Below are 21,686 nucleotides of genomic sequence, written 5' to 3'. Positions count from 1 at the left end.
TAGGTAGATGGTAGGGAGTAGATGGATAAATAATGGATTAATGGACAGCTAGGTGGGTGGGTGGATGAATGATGGATGACAAATGGGTCTGTGGATGGGTGGGTAAAGAGTAGATGGATGGAGGGATGGATGGATGGATGGATGGATGGATGGATGGGTGTATGGATGGATAGATGGATGGATGGGTGGATGGGTGGGTGGGTGGGTGATTGGTTGGTTGGGTGGATGGATGGATGGATGGATGGATGGATGGATGGATGGATGGATGAGTGGATGGATGGATGGATGGATGGATGGATGGATGGATGGATGGATGGATGAGTGGATGGATGGATGGATGGATGGAAGGATGGATGGATGGATGGATGGATGGATGGATAGGTAGATGGTAGGTAGCTGATGGATAAATAATGGATTAATGGACGGCTAGGTGGGTGGGTAAATGAATGGTGGGTGGATGAATGATGGATGACAAATGGGTCTGTGGCTGGGTGGGGAAAGAATGGATGAATGCATGGGTGGATGGATGGGTGGATGGATGGATGGATGGAGGGATGGATGGATGGATGGAGGGAGGGAGTGATGGGTGGGTGGATGGATGGATGGATGGGTGGGTGGATAGATGGATGGAAGGATGCATGGATGGATGGAGGGATGGATGGATGGATGGGTGGGTGGATGGATGGATGGATGGATGGATGGTTGGATGGGTGGATGGATCGATGGATGGATGGATGGATGGATGGATAGGTAGATGGTAGGTAGCTGATGGATAAATAATGGATTAATGGACGGCTAGGTGGGTGGGTAAATGAATGGTAGGTGGATGAGTGATGGATGACAAATGGGTCTGTGGCTGGGTGGGGAAAGAATGGATGAATGCATGGATGTATGGATGGATGGATGGATGGATGGAGGGAGGGAGTGATGACTGGGTGGATGGATGGATGGATGGTTGGATGGGTGGATGGATGGATGGATGGATGGAGGGATGGAGGGATGGAGGGATGGATTGATGGATGGATGGATGGGTGGGTGGGTGGATGGATGGATGGATGGATGGTTGGATGGGTGGATGGATGGATGGATGGATGGATAGGTAGATGGTAGGTAGCTGATGGATAAATAATGGATTAATGGATGGCTAGGTGGGTGGGTAAATGAATGGTGGGTGGATGAATGATGGATGACAAATGGGTCTGTGGCTGGGTGGGGAAAGAATGGATGAATGCATGGATGGATGGATGGATGGATGGATGGGTGGGTGAATGGATGAATGACGGGTGGATGGATGGATGGATGGATGAATGGATGGATGGGAAAAGAAGTGAGGGACCAGAGTGATAGCACAGTGGGGAGGGCATTTGCCTTGCAAGTGGCAGTCCAGGCTCAATCCCCAGCACCCCATAGGGTCCCTTGTGCCCTGCCAGGAGCAATACCTGAGTGCAGAGCCAGGAGTAACCCCCAGGCATGGCCAGAAAGGGCGGGGTGAAGAGGCGTGAATGATTGGATGTGTCACCGTGTGACAAGCAGCCCGACTGCCATCTACCTCTGCCCTGTCCCCGAGCAGCAGGGCTGTGCTGTCTTGCTGGCACCTCTGCCTGGGCCGCCTTGTAGCTCGGGCCTCTCAGCCACGTTGGGGCGGGGGAGGGGCAGGAGTGGGGCGCCTGGTCGTGCATGTCTGCCCCTGGACCCAGGAACCCAAGCCCCGCTCTTGACTTCCCCTGGAACCCTCGCGGCTCTCAGGCTGCGGGGACTTGCCGCTGATTTCCTGAAGCCGGGGGCTGAGACACAGGAGGCCGCGCTTTGTGCTTGAACCCAGAGCAGCAAAAGGCACGCCTCCCCTCCCCGGCAGCCAGGGCCGCTCCCGTCCCGAGGCAGGCGCGTTCCCAGCGCCACGCAGCGCTCCACACGCAGGCTTTCGTGTGTTGTAGGCTCTCAGAAGTTCTGCTGGGAGATCCTCGACATGCCGCATGAAGAGGACGCGCCGGGAGCCAGCCTGTGGCCCACCACCGTCACACTGCTCACCCTCTTCCTCCTCAGCCTCTTCTACAGCACCGCGCTGACCATGACGAGTGTCCGGGGACAAGCCAGCAGCAAAGACGGACCCCAGTACTGACCGGGAGCGCGGGGCCTCAGCTCCAAGGGCCCCGCCAGTGCGCCCCAGGGTGACCCCATGGCCAGGCCAGCCGCCAAGTGGACACAGGGCTGGACAGAGGAGTGGGCACTCGCTCACCTCAGACGCTGCCCATGGCCAGATCCCTCCTGGATTCGCAGGGAGCAAACTGCAGCCACGCAGCCCCCACTCAGCCCACCCAGAGCAATAAACGCTGCTGAGACCAAGGGCCCAGACTCCGACTGCGGGCGGGCTGGACATGCGCCGAGCACAGACCACTGCGTGGCCAGGGGTGACCAGGGCGTGTGGCACTGAGTTCCCTCTTGCGTCCCACCTCACCACCCCGCGCTCACCTGAGCAAGAGCCCCGGACAGGCTTCAACGAAAAGGGTGCGAGAAATGAGCAGACAGAAGGTCCCTGGGCTGACCCTGCCTCTGCCCCACTTCACGGTCACTGAATCCTGGTCCTGATCACTCAGCTCAAGCCCTTATCACTCAGTACAAGTCTGATAAATCAGCCCAGGTCCCGATCACTCAGCCTACGTCCCAATCACTCGGCCTGGGTCCTGATCACTCAGCCCTGATCCCAATCACTCAGCCCTAGTCCTGATCACTTGGCCCTAGTTGATCACTCGGCCCTGGTCCCTATCACTCAGCCCTGGTCCCGATCACTCAGTCCTGATTGATCACTCAGCCCTAGTTGATCATTCAGTCCTGGTTGATCACTCAGCCCTGGCCTCGATCACTCAGCCCTGGTCCCGATCACTCAGCCCAGGTCCTGATCACTCAGTCCTGGTTGATCACTCAGCCCTGGTCCCTATCACTCAGCCCTAGTTGATCACTCAGCCCTGGTCTCTATCATTCAGCCCTGGTCCCAATCACTCAGTCCTGGTTGATCACTCAGCCCTAGTTGATCACTCAGTCCTTGTTGATCATTCAGCCCTGGCCTCGATCACTCAGCCCTGATTCCGATCACTCAGTCCTGATTGATCACTCAGCCCTAGTTGATCACTCAATCGTGGTTGATCACTCAGCCCTGGCCTTGATCACTCAGCCCAGGTCCTGATCACTCAGACCTGGTTGGTCACTCAGCCCTGGTCCCTATCACTCAGCCCTAGTTGATCACTCAGCCCTGGTCTCTATCATTCAGACCTGGTCCCGATCACTCAGTCCTGGTTGATCACTCAGCCCTAGTTGATCACTCAGCCCTGGTTCCTATCACTCAGCCCTGATCCCAATCACTCAGTCCTTGTTGATCACTCAGCCCTAGTTGATCACTCAGCTCTGGTCCCAATCACTCAGCCCTGGCCTCGATCACTCAGTCCTGGTCCTGATCACTCAGCCCAGGTCCTGATCACTCAGTCCTTGTTGATCACTCAGTCCTGAACCCAATCACTCGGCCTTGGTCCCAATCACTCAGCCTTAGTTGATCACTCAGTCTGGTTGATCACTCAGCCCTGGCCTCGATCACTCAGCCCAGGTCCTGATCACTCAGTCCTGGTTGATCACTCAGTCCTGGACCTGATCACTCAGTCCTGGACCTGATCATTCAGTCCTGGTTGATTACTCCACCCTAGTTGATCACTCAGCCTGGACCAGATCACTCATCCCTAGTTCCAATCACTCAGCCCTAGTTGATCACTCAGTCCTAATTGATCCCTCAGCTCTGGTCACGATCACTCAGCCCTCAATGATGCCTCAATCCTAGTTGATCCCTCAGCCCTGGTCCCAATCACTCAGCCCTTAGATGATCACTCAGCCCTGGTCCCGGTCACCCAGTCCTCATTGGTGACTCAGCCCTGGTTGATCACTCAGCCCTATCCTAATCACTTAGCCGGTCCTGGTCACTCAGCACTAGTTGATCACTCAGTCCTGGTTGATCACTCAGTCCTCATTGATGACTCAGTCCTAGTTGATCACTCAGCCCTGGTCCCGATCACTCAGCCCTGGTCGACCACTCAGCCCTGTCCTCATCACTTAGCCTTGTTGATCACTTAGCCTGGTCACTCAGCCCTGTTTCGGGTCCTGGCCCACATCCTGATTAGTGAGCCCCAGTGCTGAGGCCACTCACACCTTCTGGTCATGGGCCCCTTATCCTGGGGAATGAGCTGTCCTCTGATCATGTGTCCTAGTCACTAGACCCGGTCACTAAATTCTGGTTTAATCTCTGGGTCTGGTGCAGTTATCTGGAGCCTCACCCTGGCCACTAGAATCTGTACAGATCTAAGACTCAGCACTGGGCCTGTCCTGGTCCCTGAGTCCTGGTCATGTTCTGTGGAGGCCTGTGCTGGTCATCCCTCCCCTACCTCACCTCAGGCCTTCAGTGAATCTGGACCCTGTTCCTAGTAGCCACCAGTCTGCCCCTGCCTGTTCCCAACCCTGGTACTGGCTGAATCTTCAGGAAGGGCCTGGGAGGATTCACCCCCTTGCCCTCTGACCCCTGACCCCAGCCCAGGGGTCTGTGGGGCTGAGCAGGGGCTTCAGGTGCGTCTGCCAAGGAGAATCCCTGCTGGGCCCAGGGGCAGACCCCTGCCCCGGGCCTGCCACAGGGGTGCGGGGAGACAGGAGGGGGCGGACGTGTACGCCTCTTGTTTTTCTCTTTCTGTCTCTGACACCCATCACCTGCCAAAATGCCCCACACGGCACCTGGGGCCTCTGAGTCATAGCGAGCTGCAGAAACTGCTATTCTGAGACCAGAGTCCCAAAGCCACGCCAGGCAGGTGGGCCTGGGCAGGGGACTGGGCCGCGGCACCAGCCGGGGGAGTTGGAGGGCCAGGCCGCTGTGTCAGCTGCCTCGGACCGGGCCTGGCTTAGGAGGACGAACCCGGTCCAGAGGAGTGAGGCTGGCCTGCTGGACCTGCTGGACACAAGCAACGTCAGCCAAGTCAGCCATGGGCAGGCCCGGACCATACAGCCGACATCTGCCAAGTCATACCAGGCCCCATCCACACCCGGTCACACCAAGCCCCATACACGCCCAGTCACACTAGGCCATTCCATTCCCTTCACACCAGGCCCATCCACACCTGGTCACCCTGGGCTGCTGCCTGCCCATTCCTGCTTGGGCTGTGCGGTGACCTTCCCCATCGCCACAGGCTCAGGGGTCCTGCTCCATCCCCAGACGGTTTGCCTGTCACCCACACCCGCCCTCCTCCTGCACCCACAGCCAGGACCATCCTGGAATGCCAGAGACCCCATCGTGGGCGACCTGTGGGCACAACCACTGTCACAGGTCCATGCAGGACAAGCGCATCTGCCTGGGCCACTGCAGCAGGGGCAGACAGGGACGAAGTCAGACGGTGACAGAGGGACAGACACTCACAGGGAATGGGACACTCTCAGAGTAGAGACAGACAGACTGGGAGGAGCAGGGCTGGGCTGAGCTAGCTGAACTGCAGTGCTCTGAATTGGGCTGAGCTGTCAGGACTGAGCCGCTGGCCTGGGCTGAGAACTAAGCTAGACAGAGCTGGACAGAGAAGGACTGGGAGAGCTCCTGCTAGAACTGAGCAGGACTGTGCTGGGCTGAGCTGGACTGAGCAGGACTGGGCTGGGCTGAGCTGGACTGAGCTGGGCTGAGCTGGGCTGAGCTGGACTGAACTGGGCTGAGCAGGGCTGAGCTGAGCAGGACTAAGCTGGACTGAGCTGGGCTGAGCTGGACTGAGCTGGGCTGAGCAGGAATGGGCTGGGCTGACCTAGAGTGAGCTGGGATGAACTGGACTCAGCTGGATTGAGCTGGACTGAGTTGGGCTAAACTGGCTGAGCTGGACTGAGCTGGGCTGAGCTAGGCTGAGCTGGGCTAGCTAACTGGGCTGAGACGGGCTGAGTAGGACTCAGCTGGGATGAGCAGGAATGAACTGGGCCGAGCTGGGCTGAGCAGGACTGAGCTGGACTGAGCTGGACTGAGCTGGGCTGAGCTGGACTGAGCTGGACTGAGCTGGGCTGAACAGGACTGAGTTGGACTGAGCTGGACTGAGCTGGGCTGAGCAGGACTGAGCTGGACTGAGCTGGGCTGAGCAGGACTGAGCTAGACTGAGGTGGGCTGAGCAGGGCTGAGCTGAGCAGGACTGAGCTGGACAGAGCTGGACTGAGCTGGGCTGAGCAGGACTGAGCTGGACGGAGCTGGGCTGAGCAGGAGTGGGCTGGGCTGACCTAGAATGAGCTGGGATGAGCTGGACTAAGCTGGATTGAACTGGACTGAGTTGGGCTGAACTGGGCTGAGCTGGACTGAGCTGGGCTGAGCTAGGCTGAGCTGAGCTAGCTAACTGGGCTGAGATGGGCTGAGTAGGACTCAGCTGGGATGAGCAAGACTGAGCAGGACTGAGCTGAACTGAGCAGGACTGAGCTGGACTGAGCTGGGCTGAGCAGGACTGAGCTGAGCTAAGCAGGACTGAGCAGGACTGAACTGGGCTGAGCAGGACTGAGCTGGACTGAGCTGGACTGAGCTGAGCTGACTGATTTGGACTGAGCTGGGCTGAGCTGGGCTGAGCTGGACTGAGCTGGGCTGAGCTGAGCTGACTGAGCTGGATTGAGTTGGGCTGAGCTGGACTGAGCAGGACTGAGCTGGGCTGACTGAGCTGGATTGAGCTGGGCTGAGCTGGACTGATCTGGACTGAGTTGGGCTGAGCTACGCTGAGCTGGACTGAGCTGGGCTGAGCTGAGCTGACTGAGCTGGATTGAGTTGGGCTGAGCTGGACTGAGCAGGACTGAGCTGGGCTGACTGAGTTCGGCTGAGCAGGACTGAGCTGAGCTGACTGAGCTCGATTGAGCTGGGCTGAGCTGGACTGAGCTGGACTGAGCAGTATGAGCTGGGATGATCTGGGTTAAGCAGGACTGAGCTGGGCTGAGCTAACTGGGCTGAGCAGGGCTTATCAGGGCTGAGCTGAGCGAACTTTAGGGCTAGCTGGGCAGGACTGATCTGGGCTGAGCTGGACTGAGCTGGGCTGAGCAGGACTGAGCTGGGCTGAGCTGGGCTGAGCTAGGCTGGGCTGGGCTGGGCTGAGCTCAGCTAACTGGGCTGAGCAGGGCTCTTCAGGGCTGAGCTGAGCGAACTTTAGGGCTGAGCTGGGATGAGCTGGGATGAACTGGACTGAGCTGGACTGAGCAGGATTGAGCTGGGATGAGCTGGGCTAAGCAGGACTGAGCTGGGCTGAGCTGGACTGAGCTGGCTGACTGAGCTGGACTGAGCTGCACTGATCTGGGCTGAGCTGGGCTGAGCTAGGCTGGGCTCGGCTGGGCTGAGCTGAGCTAACTGGGCTGAGCTAGGATGAGCTGGGATGAGCTGGACTGAGCAAGACTGTGCAGGACTGAGCAGGGTTGAGCTAGGCTGAGCAGGACTGAGCTGGGATGAGCTGGGCTAAGCAGGACTGAGCTGGGCTGAGCTAACTGGGCTGAGCAGGGCTCAGCAGGGCTGAGCTGAAAGAACTTTAGGGCTGAGCTGGGCTGAGCTGCACTGAGCTGGACTGAGCTGGGCTGAGCTGGACTAGCTGGGCTGAACAGGTCTGAGCAGGACTGAGCTGGGCTGAGCAGGACTGAGCAGGACTGAGCTGCACTGAGCTAGGCTGACTGAGCTGAACTGAGCTGGACTGAGCTGGGCTGAGCAGGACTGAGCTGGGCTGAGCAGGACTGAGCTGGGCTGAGCTGGACTGATCTGGGCTGAGCAGGACTGAGCTGGGCTGAGCTGGGCTGACTGAGCTGGATTGAGCTGGACTGAGCTGGGCTGAGCAGAACTGAGCTGGGCTGAGCTGGACTGAGCTGAGCTGAACAGGACTGAGCTGGGCTGAGCTGGACTGAGCTGGGCTGAGCTGGACTGAGCTGGGCTGAGCTAGGCTGGGCTGGGCTGAGATACCTGGGCTGAGCTGGGCTGAGCAGGACTGAGCTGGTTTGAGCTGGGTTAGCTGGGCTGAGTAGGACTCAGCTGGGCTGAGCAGGACTGAACTGGGCTGAGCTGGACTGAACTGGGCTGAGCAGAACTGAGCTGGGCTGAGCTGAGCTGAGAAGGACTGAGCTGGGCTGAGCAGGACTAAACTGGGCTGAGCAGGACTTAGCTGCACTTAGCTGGGCTGAGCAGAACAGAGCTGGGCTGAGCTGGGCTGAGCTTGGCTGAGCTGGACTGAGCTAGGATAAGCTAAGCTGAGCTAACTGGCACGAGCAAGACGTATCAGGGCTGAGCCTAGCTAACTTTAGGGCTAAGCTGGGCTGAGCTCAACTAAGCTGGGTTAAGCTGGGATGACCAAGACTGAGCATAGTGTGTTGGACTGAACTAGGCTGAGCTGGGTTGAGCTGGACTTAGCTAGACTGAGCAAGACTGTGCTGGACAGAGCTGGGCTGAACTGGGCTTAGCTAGACTTAGCAGGACTGAGCTGGGCTGAGCTGTGCTGACCTGGGTTTACCTGGACAGAGCTGACTTAGGCAGGCTCGGCTCGGCTGATGAAGGCCCTATCCTCCTCAAAGCGGGACCTGAGGAAGCAGCTGTTCTCGGGTGTTCCAAGTGAGGTGGGAGTCAAGCCGAGGAATCAAGCTTGTTAATCTCAGACCAAGGAGCCCAATGTGGTGTGAAGGCCGCCTCACCTGAGGAGGGTTGAGGGGCGATTTCATGGGGCCCTGGACCCTTGCGTGGGTGTAGAGGTCAGCCCGTTGACACGAGCGGTAAGGGGCAGCACCAGGCTAACCCATAGAGGGGTGTGCATGGGGGCTGCGCAGTTGAGCCCCAGCAGGGACAGGACCTGGGGCGGGGTAGCTGCAGACGCACTGAGGGCCCAGAAGGGACCTCTGCCCCCAGCCTGGGGTGGAAAGGGGGAGCCCGGAGGCTTGGGGGTTCTGGGGCCCCTGACCCAGTGGGGGCCACAGGAGGGCAGTGACCCCCAGCACCCCAGGCGCTTCCTGATCCCAGCGGGGACGAGGTGGGCTGCTGGCCCAGGCTGCTCTGGGCCCATCACGGAACCTCAGGCACGCAGGGACTCAGCAGCATCAGAGGGGAGTAAGATGCCCAGATCCATAAAGGGTCCAGTGCCCCGGACAGGGACCAGGAAGGGAGAAGCCAGGGCCAAGGCTGGGCTGCAGATGCCAGGTGGTGCCCGCGTTCACACTCACTGTCCTTGCCCCAGTGTCCAGCAAGGCCCCATCCGTCTTCCCCTTGGCTTCCTGCTGCAAAGATGCTGCTGCCGCCTCGGCTGTGGTGCTCGGCTGCCTGGTCACCGGCTTCTTCCCGGAGCCTGTGGCCGTGACCTGGGACACAGGTGCCCTGCAGAGCAGCGTGGTCACCCTCCCCGCCTCCCTGCACTCCTCTGGCCTCTACACCACCGTCAGCCAGCTGAGAGTCCCGGGGGCACAGGCCTCGGGGACCTTCACCTGCAGCGTGGTGCATGGGGCGTCCCCGCCCTCCAACAGGACCTTCTCAGGTGAGCAGCGCAGCCGGGGGCTCGTCCGGGTGTAGGAGTGAGTCTGGGGGCCTCTGGCGCCAACTCCCCCCCTCCACCCAGCCTGCCGCAATAACATCCCCCGCCTCACCGTAAGCTCTTCCACTCCTCCTGCAACCCCAGCGGCGACACCAGCACCCCCATCCAGCTCCTGTGCCTCATCCTGGGCGTCCCTGCCGAGAACGTCAGCGTCACCTGGCTGGTGGACGAGGAAGAGTCCAACAGCATAGCCCCCTACGTGGGCACCCTGAAGCAGGAGGACGGGCTGTCCTCCACCTACAGCGAGGTAAACATCACCCAGGGCCAGTGGGTCTCGGAGAGGACCTACACCTGCCGGGCCACCTACGAAGGCCACAACTTTGAGGAGCACGCCCGCAAGTGCTCAGGTACGCCCCTACTGCCCGCCCGCCCTGCCGGCCCCGCCTGGCCCCCAGGCTCCCCGGGGCTCACGCTGACCTTGCAACCCCCAGACCCTGAGCCCCGCGGCGTGCGCGTCTACCTGAGCCCGCCCAGCCCTGTCGAGCTGTACGTGCAGAAGGCGCCCAAGCTCACGTGCCTGGTGGTGGACCTGGCCCGGGAGGACGGCATGAGCCTCAGGTGGCTGCAGGGGGGCAAAACCTCCACCGGAAAAGCCATGACATTCACGAAGCGGCACCACAATGGCACCCTGAGTGTCACGTCCACCCTGGCCGTGCTCACCCAGGACTGGGTGGAGGGCGAGACATTCCAGTGCGTGCTGGAGCATCCGGACCTGCCCAGGAAGATCGTGTGCTCCCTCGCCAAGACCCGGGTAAGCGGGTGGGCGGGGCGAGGGCGGGGCGAGGGCAAAGTGGGCGGGGCGAGGGCAAGGTGGGCGGGAAGGGGTGGGTGAGGGTGGGGCTGGGCCTGGGGCGTGGGCACGGGTGGGTCGGGCAAGGGGGTGCGAGGGGGACAGGGCATGAGGAGGGGGCGGGGGCAGGGCGGGATGTGAGCCGGTGAGGCAGGGCTGGGCAGGGCTTGGGAGGGGCCTGAGCAGGACCTGGTCGAGGGCAGAGCTGGGCGGGGGTGTCAGCAAGGGGGGTGGGCGGGGCGAGGGCGGGGCCGGAGCGGGTTGTGGGCGGGGCGGGGAGTGGGCGGGGCCTGCCGAGGGCGGGGCGGGCCGTGAGCCCGATGGGACAGAGTGGGGCTGAGCGGGGCTGACCTCGCCCTCCCACAGGCCAGCGGGCAGCCCCTGAGATCTACGTGTTCAAGACTCCAGATGAGGGTGCGGCCAGCACGAACAAGGTGACCCTCACCTGCCTGGTCCAGAACTTCTTCCCCGCGGACATCTCGGTGCTGTGGCTGCGGGACCAGGCCCACGAGGGCGCGGAGCATCAGGCCACCACGCAGCCGCAGCCGATGAGCAGAGCCGGGACCCGCTTCTTCGTCTTCAGCCGCCTGGAGGTGGCCCGGCAGGACTGGGAGAAGGGCACCACCTTCTCCTGCCGGGCCGTGCACGAGGCGCTGCCCCAGCCCCGCACGCTGGACCGGTCGCTGTCCAAGGCCCGCGGTAAATGAGCGGCCGTGGGGCTGCCACCCTCCCCGGGGACAATAAACACGCTGAGCCCTGCGTCCTGGCCACATTCTCGGGGCTCCTGGGGACGGGCCCCTGACGCCCAGCCTGGGTCGATGCTCAGCCTCCCCCCAAGTCCAGCCGGATACACCCGGGCCCACGGCCACCCGAGCGGCCTGGGGAGAGGGAGCAGCTCCCAGAAGCACCTCCCCCACATGTCGCCACACGGCCACCAACATACCCCGCCTCAGTCAGGCACCTGCCAGGGCACACGGCCCCTCCAAGCACCCCCAGGCAGCCCCACACACTAAGCCACACGCATGGCCCCTCACACACACGGCCCCACATGCATGGCCCCACACACACGCACATGCCCCCACACACGGCCACACACACACACATTGCCCCACACATGGCCTCACGCATGGCCACATACACACATGCCCCCCACACACACATGCCCCCCACAGGCCCCCACACACACATGCCCTCACACATGCCCCCCCACACACACATGCCCCCCCACACATGCCCCCACACACACATCCCCCACATGGCCCCTCCACACACACACATGTCCTCACACATGGCCACACACACATTGCCCCACACATGCCCTCACACATAGCCACACGCATGGCCACATATATGCATGCCCCCCACACACACATGCCTCCCACCTGACCCCACACACACACATATGTCCCCCACATGGCCCCACAGACATACATATGCCCTCACACAAGGCCCCCACACACACATTGCCCCAGACATGGCCACATACACACATGTTCCCCCAAAACGGCCCCCCCACACACATATGCCTTCACACATGGCCACACACACATATGGCCACACATACACACATGCTCCCCCACATACACACATGCCCTCACACAAGGCCCCCAAACACACATGCCCCACATTGCCCCACACATGGTCACACTCATGGCCACATACACACATGCCCCCCACACACACATGCCCCCCCACAGTCCCTCACATGGCGCCCCCCACACATGCCCACACACACATGTCCCCATACTTGCCCCATACATGCCCCACACTTAGCCCCCCACACACTATCCAGGCCACCCCGGCCCTTCCCCCACATCATGGGTCAGGGGAGGTGGGACACTCTTCCCCAGAGGTTCCTTTCGGTCACTGCACGTCCAGCTCCCCATGAATACCAGCACATACTCAGATATGCATATGCATAAACACGTGACATATTGACACACAGGAGTTTCCGCACAGACATGCATACACACATGCACACACAAGCAGGCCTGCTCGTGGACAGACACAGAGCACACTTGTGCACACATCGGGTGCAGGGCCACGTGGCCCGTGGCATGCCTCATCCCACGGAGCCAGCCCCCATGCCCACCCCCGGCTCGGCAGACATACATGGGGACCACGGGGGCAGTGGGGCGGCTGTGGGCTCCCACAGCCCTGCTCCCCCTCTCCTTCAGGGGGTTCCTGCCACTTCGGGAGTCCCCAGATGGTCAGGGGAGCAGGGGAGGACCCAGGCATGCCGGCCTGGTGACCAGCAAGGCTGAGGTCCTGGGCGGTGGGACGCAGGGGCAGGCGGGGGCGGGTAGGGCCGGAGCCCCCCCAGGCTGGCTGACAGCCGGTGCCTGCAGAGCTGGTGCTGCAGGACATGTGCGTGGACGCGGCCGAGAGCCTGGAGCTGGCCGGGCTGTGGAGCAGCCTCCTCGCCTTCATCACCCTCTTCATGCTCAGCGTCGGCTACGGTGCCGCTGTCACCCTCTGCAAGGTGGGCACAGGGCCGCGGGGGCACAGGGGTGCCCCCAGAGGGCAGCCCTGAGTCCCCACCCCCGCAGGTGCACCGGACCTTGATGGTGGGGGCGCAGGAGCCCCCCAAGACCTCCCATGACTACACCAACATCCCGTGGCCGGCAGCATAGTGCCCGGGAGGAAGCACCAGCCCTGGACGGCAGAGCCCGCCGCACGGCCCCTCAGCACCGTGTCCTCAGAGCCGGTGGAGCCAGCCGGGCGGCCCCTGGGAGGCCCCGCCAGCCCTCCCATCCAGCCCCTTGGGCCGTGCCACCCTCGGGCCCAGCCCTGCCACCCTGCTCTCCTGTCCCTTCCCTTGGGGCCAAGTAAAGGTCTTTCCACATCCTCTGCCTGAGGGTTCCTGCCACCTTGCGGGAGCTGGGAGGTGACTTGTGGGAGAACAGAGGGAGGGGCATCTCTCGGACCCCGGGACAGCCCCTGTCCCTATGTGCCCACCATGCTGGCCTCCAGCTCCCACAGATGCGAGGGTCTCTGGGGAATCCAGAACACAGCACAGAGTGAGTGCCCCGTGAGCAGTCCCCCACACCCGAAGGGACCCCAGGGCTGAGGCGGGAAGGGGGCATCCGAAAGGCCACAGAGGGGATGGCACAGGGGCAGGGCCATGGTACCAGCTGCAGTCCAGCCATGACCCTGCTGTCCATGACCTGCCTGGCTGGGCAGACACGGGCTCATCCCGGAAGAACATCTGGAAGTCAAGACCACACCTCTGCCCTCCCCTGCTCACACAGACTCAGCACTCACACTCAGACACACTCGGATACACACTCGCACAAACACACACACTCGTACATTCACACTTGGACTCAGAGGCACACAGACACACACAGAGACACAGTTACATATAAACTCACACAGACACACACACTTGTACATTCACACTCAAACTCAGAGGCACACTCAAACACACACACAGAGACACAGTCACATACAAACTCGCACTCACAGACACACATCCTGGTATATTTACACTCAGACTCAAAGACACACTCAGACACACATAAAGATACACTCACATACAAACTCGCACTCACAGACACACAATCTGGTACACTGGTACATTCACACTTGGACTCAGAGGCACACTCAGACACAGAGAGACATACTCTCACATACAAACACACTCACAGACACACACCCTGGTACACTGGTACATTCACACTCGGACCCAGTGGCACACTCAGACACACTTGGATGCACACTCACACATAAACTCGCACTCACAGACACACACCCTGCTACACTGGTACATTCACACTCAGACACACACACAGAGACACAGTCACACGCTAACATTCCTGACCACAGTGTCTCTGGCCCCCAGTGGCCCCCGCCCAGACCCATGAGTGGCCGCATGACCTAGACAGACAGGTTCCCAGGGACCACAGCCCTGGTCACATGCACCTGCCCCGCCACAGCCTGACCAGAGAGCAGACGGCCTGTCTGAGGCCGCCGTCGGGCAGGAAGTGGGCAAGGGACCCCGTCTGTGGGCAGACACTGTCCTTCCCTGGAGAGCCCCTCACAGCCTGTCACACCGCTCAGAACAGGTCGGGGGCTGCTGAAGACAGGTGGACCTGCAGGGCACCCAGACCCCCAGCACACGCAGGTGCGTGTCGGCTCTCCTGGCCCCATCTGCCCACGGGGAAGAGCCCGGCACAGGCTGCAGGGAGCAGATCACCGGTTCGACTGGGTGAGCTGAGTGACCAGAGCCAGGCGGAACAAGTCGGAGTCACAGCACTAGCCAGACCGAACTGGGCTGAAGAGGACCGGACTGGACCAGCTGCTGAGCTGAACCAGGCAGGGCTGGGTTGAGTCAGTCTGAGTTGGGCTGACCCAGGCTGAGCAGACTACACTGGCCTGAGCGCAGATGGATTAGATGGTCCTGGAATGAGCTGGTCAGTATTAACTAGGCTGATCTGGCCAGAACTGTGCTGAACCTGGTAGACTGGGCTGAGCTGGACTAACCAGGCTGAGCTGGGATGAGCTGAGCTAACTGGGCTGAGCAGGGCTGAGCTGGGCTGAGCAGGGCTGAGCTGAGCTGAGCTAACTGGGCTGAGCAGGGATGAACAGGGCTGAGCTGAGCTAACTGGGCTGAGCAGGGCTGAGCAGGGATGAGTAGGGATGAGCTGAGCTAACTAGACTGAGCTAAACTAACTGGTTCGAGCAGAACTGAGCAGGGCTGAGCAGGACTGAGATGGGCTGAGCAGGGCTGAGCTGGCTGAGCTGAGCTAACTGGGCTGAGCAGGGCTGAGCTGGGCTGAGCTGAGCTAACTGGGCTGAGCAGGGCTGAGCTGGGCTGAGCTGAGCTAACTGGGCTGAGCAGGGCTGAGCAGGGCTGAGCTGAGCTAACTGGGCTGAGCAGGGCTGAGCTGGGCTGAGCAGGGCTGAGCTGAGCTAACTGGGCTGAGCAGGGCTGAGCAGGGCTGAGCAGGGCTGAGCAGGGCTGAGCTGAGCTAACTGGGCTGAGCAGGGCTGAGCTGGGCTGAGCTGAGCTAACTGGGCTGAGCAGGGCTGAGCTGGGCTGAACAGGGATGAGTAGGGATGAGCTGAGCTAACTGGGCTGAGCTGATCTAACTGGTTCGAGCAGAACTGAGCAGGTATGAGCAGGGCTGAGAAGGGCTGAGCTGAGCTAACTGGGTCGAGCAGGGATGAGTAGGGATGAACTGAGCTAACTGGGCTGAGCAGGGCTGAGCTGGGCTGAGCTGAGCTAACTGGGCTGAGCAGGGCTGAGCTGGGCTGAGCTGAGCTAACTGGGCTGAGCAGGGCTGAGCTGGGCTGAGCAGGGCTGAGCTGAGCTAACTGGGCTGAGCAGGGCTGAGCAGGGCTGAGCAGGGCTGAGCTGAGATAACTGGGCTGAGCAGGGCTGAGCTGGGCTGAGCTGAGCTAACTGGGCTGAGCAGGGCTGAGCTGGGCTGAGCTGAGCTAACTGGGCTGAGCAGGGCTGAGCTGAGCTGAACAGGGATGAGGAGGGATGAGCTGAGCTAACTGGGCTGAGCAGGGCTGAGCTGAGCTAACTGGGCTGAGCAGGGCTGAGCAGGGCTGAGCAGGGCTGAGCTGAGCTAACTGGGCTGAGCAGGGCTGAGCTGGGCTGAGCTGAGCTAACTGGGCTGAGCAGGGCTGAGCTGGGCTGAGCTGAGCTAACTGGGCTGAGCAGGGCTGAGCTGAGCTGAACAGGGATGAGTAGGGATGAGCTGAGCTAACTGGGCTGAGCAGGGCAGAGCTGAGCTAACTGGGCTGAGCAGGGCTGAGCTGGGCTGAGCAGGGCTGAGCTGAGCTAACTGGGCTGAGCAGGGCTGAGCAGGGCTGAGCAGGGCTGAGCTGAGCTAACTGGGCTGAGCAGGGCTGAGCTGGGCTGAGCTGAGCTAACTGGGCTGAGCAGGGCTGAGCTGGGCTGAACAGGGATGAGTAGGGATGAGCTGAGCTAACTGGGCTGAGCTGATCTAACTGGTTCGAGCAGAACTGAGCAGGTATGAGCAGGGCTGAGAAGGGCTGAGCTGAGCTAACTGGGTCGAGCAGGGATGAGTAGGGATGAACTGAGCTAACTGGGCTGAGCAGGGCTGAGCTGGGCTGAGCTGAGCTAACTGGGCTGAGCAGGGCTGAGCTGGGCTGAGCTGAGCTAACTGGGCTGAGCAGGGCTGAGCTGGGCTGAGCAGGGCTAACTGGGCTGAGCAGGGCTGAGCTGGGCTGAGCTGAGCTAACTGGGCTGAGCAGAGCTGAGCTGAGCTGAACAGGGATGAGTAGGGATGAGCTGAGCTAACTGGGCTGAGCAGGGCTGAGCTGAGCTAACTGGGCTGAGCAGGGCTGAGCAGGGCTGAGCAGGGCTGAGCTGAGCTAACTGGGCTGAGCAGGGCTGAGCTGGGCTGAGCTGAGCTAACTGGGCTGAGCAGGGCTGAGCTGGGCTGAGCTGAGCTAACTGGGCTGAGCAGGGCTGAGCTGAGCTGAACAGGGATGAGTAGGGATGAGCTGAGCTAACTGGGCTGAGCAGGGCTGAGCTGAGCTAACTGGGCTGAACAGGGCTGAGCAGGGCTGAGCAGGGCTGAGCAGGGCTGAGCTGAGCTAACTGGGCTGAGCAGGGCTGAGCTGGGCTGAGCTGAGCTAACTGGGCTGAGCAGGGCTGAGCTGAGCTGAACAGGGATGAGTAGGGATGAGCTGATCTAACTGGTTCGAGCAGAACTGAGCAGGGCTGAGCAGGACTGAGATGGGCTGAGCAGGACGGAGCTGGGCTGAGCTGAGCTGGGCTGAGCTGAACTAACTGATCTGAGGAGGGTTGAGCTGGGCTGAGCTGAGCTGGGCTGAGCTGAGCTAACTGGGCTGAGCTGGTCTGAGCAGGGCTGAGCTTAGCTACCTGAGCTGAGCAGGGCTGAGCAGGGATGAGTAGGGATGAGCTGAACTAACTGGGCTGAGCTGAGCTAACTGGTTCGAGCAGAACTGAGCAGGGCTGAGCAGGGCTGAGAAGGGCTGAGCTGAGCTAACTGGGCTAAGCAGGGCTGAACTGGGCTAAGCTGAGCTAACTGGGCTGAACAGGGTTGAGCTGAGCTGAGCAGGGCTGAGCAGGGCTGTGCTGGGCTGAGCTGAGCTAACTGGGTCGAGCAGGGATGAGTAGGGATGAGCTGAGCTAACTGGGGTGAGTTGAGCTAACTGGTTCGAGCAGAACTGAGCAGGAATGAGCAGGACTGAGATGGGCTGAGCAGGGCTGAGATGGGCTGAGCAGGGCTGTGCTGGGCTGAGCTGAGCTAACTGGGTCGAGCAGGGCTGAGCTGGGCTAAGCTGAGCTAACTGGGCTGAGCTGGGCTGAGCTGAGCTGAGCAGGGCTGAGATGGGCTGAGCTGAGCTGAGCAGGGCTGTGCAGGGCTGAGATGGCCTGAGCAGGGCTGTGCTGGGCTGAGCTGAGCTAACTGGGTCGAGCAGGGATGAGTAGGAATGAGCTGAGCTAACTGGGCTGAGTTGAGCTAACTGGTTCGAGCAGAACTGAGCATGGATGAGCAGGGCTGAGCAGGGCTGAGCTGAGCTAACTGGGCTGAGCAGGGCTGAGCTGGGCTGAGCTGAGCTAACTGGGCTGAGCAGGGCTGAGCTGAGCTAACTGGGTCGAGCAGGGATGAGTAGGGATGAGCTGAGCTAACTGGGCTGAGTTGAGCTAACTGGTTCGAGCAGAACTGAGCAGAGATGAGCAGGACTGAGATGGGCTGAGCAGGGCTGAGAAGGGCTGAGCTGAGCTAACTGGACTGAGCAGGGCTGTGCTGGGCTGAGCAGGGCTGAGATGGACTGAGCAGGGCTGAGCAGGGCTGAGCTGAGCTAACTGGGCTGAACAGGGCTGAGCTGAGCTGAGGAGGGCTGAGCAGGGCTGAGCAGGGCTGAGCTGAGCTAACTGTGCCGAGCAGGGATGAGTAGGGATGATCCGAGCTAACTGGGCTGAGCAGGGCTGAGCAGGGCTGGGCAGGTTTGAGCTGGGCTGAGCAGGGATGATTAGTGCTGAATTGGGCTAACTGAGATGAAATGGGTAAACTGAGCTCTGCTGAACTCATTGGGTAGAGCCTAGCTAGGTTGGGCTGAGCTGGGCTGATCCAGATGAGCAGAGGCAGCTGGTGGGGTGAGTGGGGGGCAGGCACTGGGGGTGGGCCTGGCCTGTGATGTGTCCCTACCCTGAGCCCTGGCGCAGCTGCCTCGGTCTCAGGGCATCACCACATGTGCCATGACTGCATCCTGGTGGAAGGAACCGGAAGTCCCGAGGTCAGGCCTCCTGGAAGCCCTGTCTGGGCAGAGTTACTGACCTGTTCTTGGTCAAACCGTGGAGGCAACTGCTGCCCTGGTCGGAAAAGGACTCTGGGTGTGTGAGTGGACATCAGGACAGTGGGTGGACAGTGGCCAGTTCTCCTGGAGGTGGGCACTGGGGACCAAAAGCAAAGCCCGTCTGCAAAGCTGAGGGCACCCGCCATTGGGCAGTCAGCGGGACAGTGGCCTGAGGGTGCTAAGCCCCGTTTGCCAAGCCTGTGTGGAGGCCACGCTCACGGGGTCAGCTGTGGGCACGAGCCTGGCTGGACTCGGGAGGCTGGTGCTCAGGGGCGCACACGGGTGAGGGCGGTGCGGTGGCTGTCTTGGGGCCCAGAGTCAGCCCGCCCTCACATCTCCTGTGTTCAGCCACCATGCAGAACCCCAGCGTCTTCCCGCTGAGCACCGTGAGCTGTCATCCCTCCGAACCTGTGGTCGTGGGCTGCCTCGTCCGAGACTTCTTACCCTTGCCCGCCACCGTGACCTGGAGCCCCAGCGACGACTCCGTCAGGAACTACACCCCCGTGTTCGGATCCAATGGCCTGTACACCATGAGCAGCCAGCTGGGAGCTGACAAGTGCAAAGACAAAGCGATGTGTCGGGTGGAGCATAATGGCAAGACCCAGACGGTGGAAGTGCCCTGCATAAGTAAGAAGGCAGCCCGGGCGGGGGGGGAGGGGGGGCGGGCCTCAGGCCGTGTCCTTTGGAGGGGCAGCGCATGGGCCAGACGGGCTGGCAGGGCCACTGACCCGTCGCCTCTCTTGTTCAATGTGACCTCCTTCTCCAACTCCTACAATAGTTGAGCCTCTTCCATGTGACCCACGTGTGACCCTGTACAAGCCGGCCCTGGAGGACCTCCTGCTGGGCTTCAAGGCCAACCTCACGTGCACGCTGACCGGCGTCAGGAACCCTGAGCAAGCCACCTTCTCCTGGTCACCCTCGTCCGGGATGACGGTGGTCAAGGGGGAAGTCCAGGAGAACTCCTGTGGCTGCTTCAGCGTGTCCAGCTACTTGTCGGACGTCACCGACCTGTGGAACCGCGGGCAGAGCTTCTCCTGCACGGTCAATCACCCCAACCTCAAGAAACCACTGACCACCACCATCTCCAAGACCCAAGGTGGGCCCCCCTCTGTGCTCCGCGTGCCTGGGCATGGCTCCTCCCCGCCCAGCGCCTGAGCCGCCTCTCTCTCCCGCAGGAACCACCATCCCGCCCCAGGTGCACCTGCTGCCGCCCCCGTCGGAGGAGGTGGGCCTGGAGGAGCTGGTGACGCTGACGTGCCTGGTGCGGGGCTACAAACCCGAGGACGTGGTGGTGCTGTGGCTCCATGGGAACCAGCAGCTGCCCCGCGAGAACTTCATGACCTGGAGCTCCGAGCCCGAGCCCCACGACGCCGGCACCTTTGCCGTGACCAGCGTGCTGCGCGTGGATGCCCAGACCTGGAAGAAGGGCGACAGCTTCTCCTGCATGGTGGGCCACGAGGGCCTGCCCCTGAACTTCACCCAGAAGACCATCGACCGCCTGGCGGGTAAACCCACCCACGTCAACGTGTCTGTGATCATGGCGGAGGCGGACGGCGTCTGCTACTGAGCCGCCCTGCCCGGCCCTCCTCAATAAACTCCTGTTGCCCAAAGCAGCCCGCGCTTCTGTCCCCGCGCCCCGCAGCCCGCGCAGGCACGCGTGCGCAAGTGTGTGCGTGTGTGTGTGTGCAAGCACGCGTGTGGGGGCCACGAGACGCCCTGGGGGGATGGCGTCTGGCTGTGCGGCGGGAGGCTAGTTCCAGGGCCTCTCGGCGTGTGGCACGCCTCACATGGGCACACCACGCGCTCCACGCACGCTCACACGGGGCGTACACGCCGCACACCGTGCTCTCGTCCTCACGCCGTTTCCACACACTGTGCACAGTTCTCCCACGTGCTCACTTTGCACACACCTGGAACCGTAACTCTCCCACCCACACACTTTGCACACACAGGTGCAATACTTCTGTGTGTGTTCACACTCAGTTGCACGTACACACTCTTCCACACACTCACACTCAGTTTGCACAGTGCACAATACTCTTGCACACTCAGTTATACATGCACACTCTCTCCCACATGCTCACACTCGGATTCGACAGCGCACAATACTCTTGCAAATGCTCTGACACATGCACACGCTCTCTCACACACACTCAATTTGCACAGTGCACAAGACTCTTGCACACACTCTGATACATGCACACTGTCTCCCAAACACTCACACTCGGTTTGCACAGTGCACAATACTCTTGCACACTCCTTACACATGCACATGCTCGCGCACACACTCCCACTCGCTTGCCTGAGCCCTGCAGGGGCAGGTGGGTGAAGGTAGCCCCGGCCCAAGCGCCCCCCCAGGCTTCACAGGCCCCGTCCCACCGCCTGGGCCCCTGGTAGCGTCTGTGCATGCTACTGGACTCCACTCAGAGTCCAGCCCCTCAGGCCCCTCCGGGACACGCCCCTGCTTGCTGCCTGGCCCCACACGCAACTCTCCCACCCTCTCCTGGTCCTGAATCATAGACAGGGCAGGGCAGGGGGCAAAGGACAGAGTTCCCGCTCTTGCTTTTACTTGCACCCATGAAAGACAGGTGGCCAAGGGAAGCCCATCTCTGCTCTGGGGACACCTGGGCCCAGACCTCCCACCAGGGGGCAGTGAGGCCTGATATCATCCCACATGTCCTGGACACCCCGGGCACCTCCCCGGCTGCCTCCCTCTGCTCCCAGGGCCAAAGCGCAGGTAACAGAGGTGGCCTGGCCACTGCCCTTCTTGGGGGGCCGGTCTCTGAGGGCAATGGGAGATGAACAGCTGGGAGACAAGTGCTGCCATAGAGAAGGCACTCCAGCCACCAAGGGAGGGGAGGCCTGGGGGACAGCAAAGGCAGAGAAGTCACAGGCAAGGGGCCCGCAGAGAGGGGTGGTCGCAGAGAGGGGCAATCTCAATACATAACGAGGATGAGTGGTACTGGGTGGGGGCGGGCAGCCAGTGCTTGAGGGGCAGGTGGAGAGATGGGAGGGTAAAT

General features: G+C 61.3%; 2 gene segments (V, D, J or C); both read left to right on the top strand.

The window, feature by feature from the left end:
- The first annotated feature begins 8,541 nt into the window (after positions 1-8,541).
- LOC130023141 (immunoglobulin heavy constant epsilon-like) lies at positions 8,542-12,992 on the top strand. The segment is given in 8 exon segments: positions 8,542-8,602; positions 9,219-9,512; positions 9,594-9,622; positions 9,679-9,916; positions 10,001-10,318; positions 10,723-11,058; positions 12,708-12,841; positions 12,909-12,992. Coding segments are annotated over 8 exon segments (1,494 nt in total).
- Positions 12,993-19,019: 6,027 nt separating this feature from the next.
- On the top strand, positions 19,020-20,233 carry LOC130023139 (immunoglobulin alpha-2 heavy chain-like). The segment is given in 3 exon segments: positions 19,020-19,293; positions 19,445-19,762; positions 19,842-20,233. Coding segments are annotated over 3 exon segments (984 nt in total).
- Positions 20,234-21,686: the final 1,453 nt, after the last annotated feature.

The sequence above is a fragment of the Sorex fumeus genome, unplaced genomic scaffold, assembly GCF_029834395.1.
Source record: "Sorex fumeus unplaced genomic scaffold, SorFum_2.1 ptg000022l, whole genome shotgun sequence".
Taxonomy (NCBI): domain Eukaryota; kingdom Metazoa; phylum Chordata; class Mammalia; order Eulipotyphla; family Soricidae; genus Sorex; species Sorex fumeus.
The sequence above is the reverse complement of the archived record's forward strand: the minus strand, read 5'-3'. Positions and strand labels throughout refer to the sequence as shown.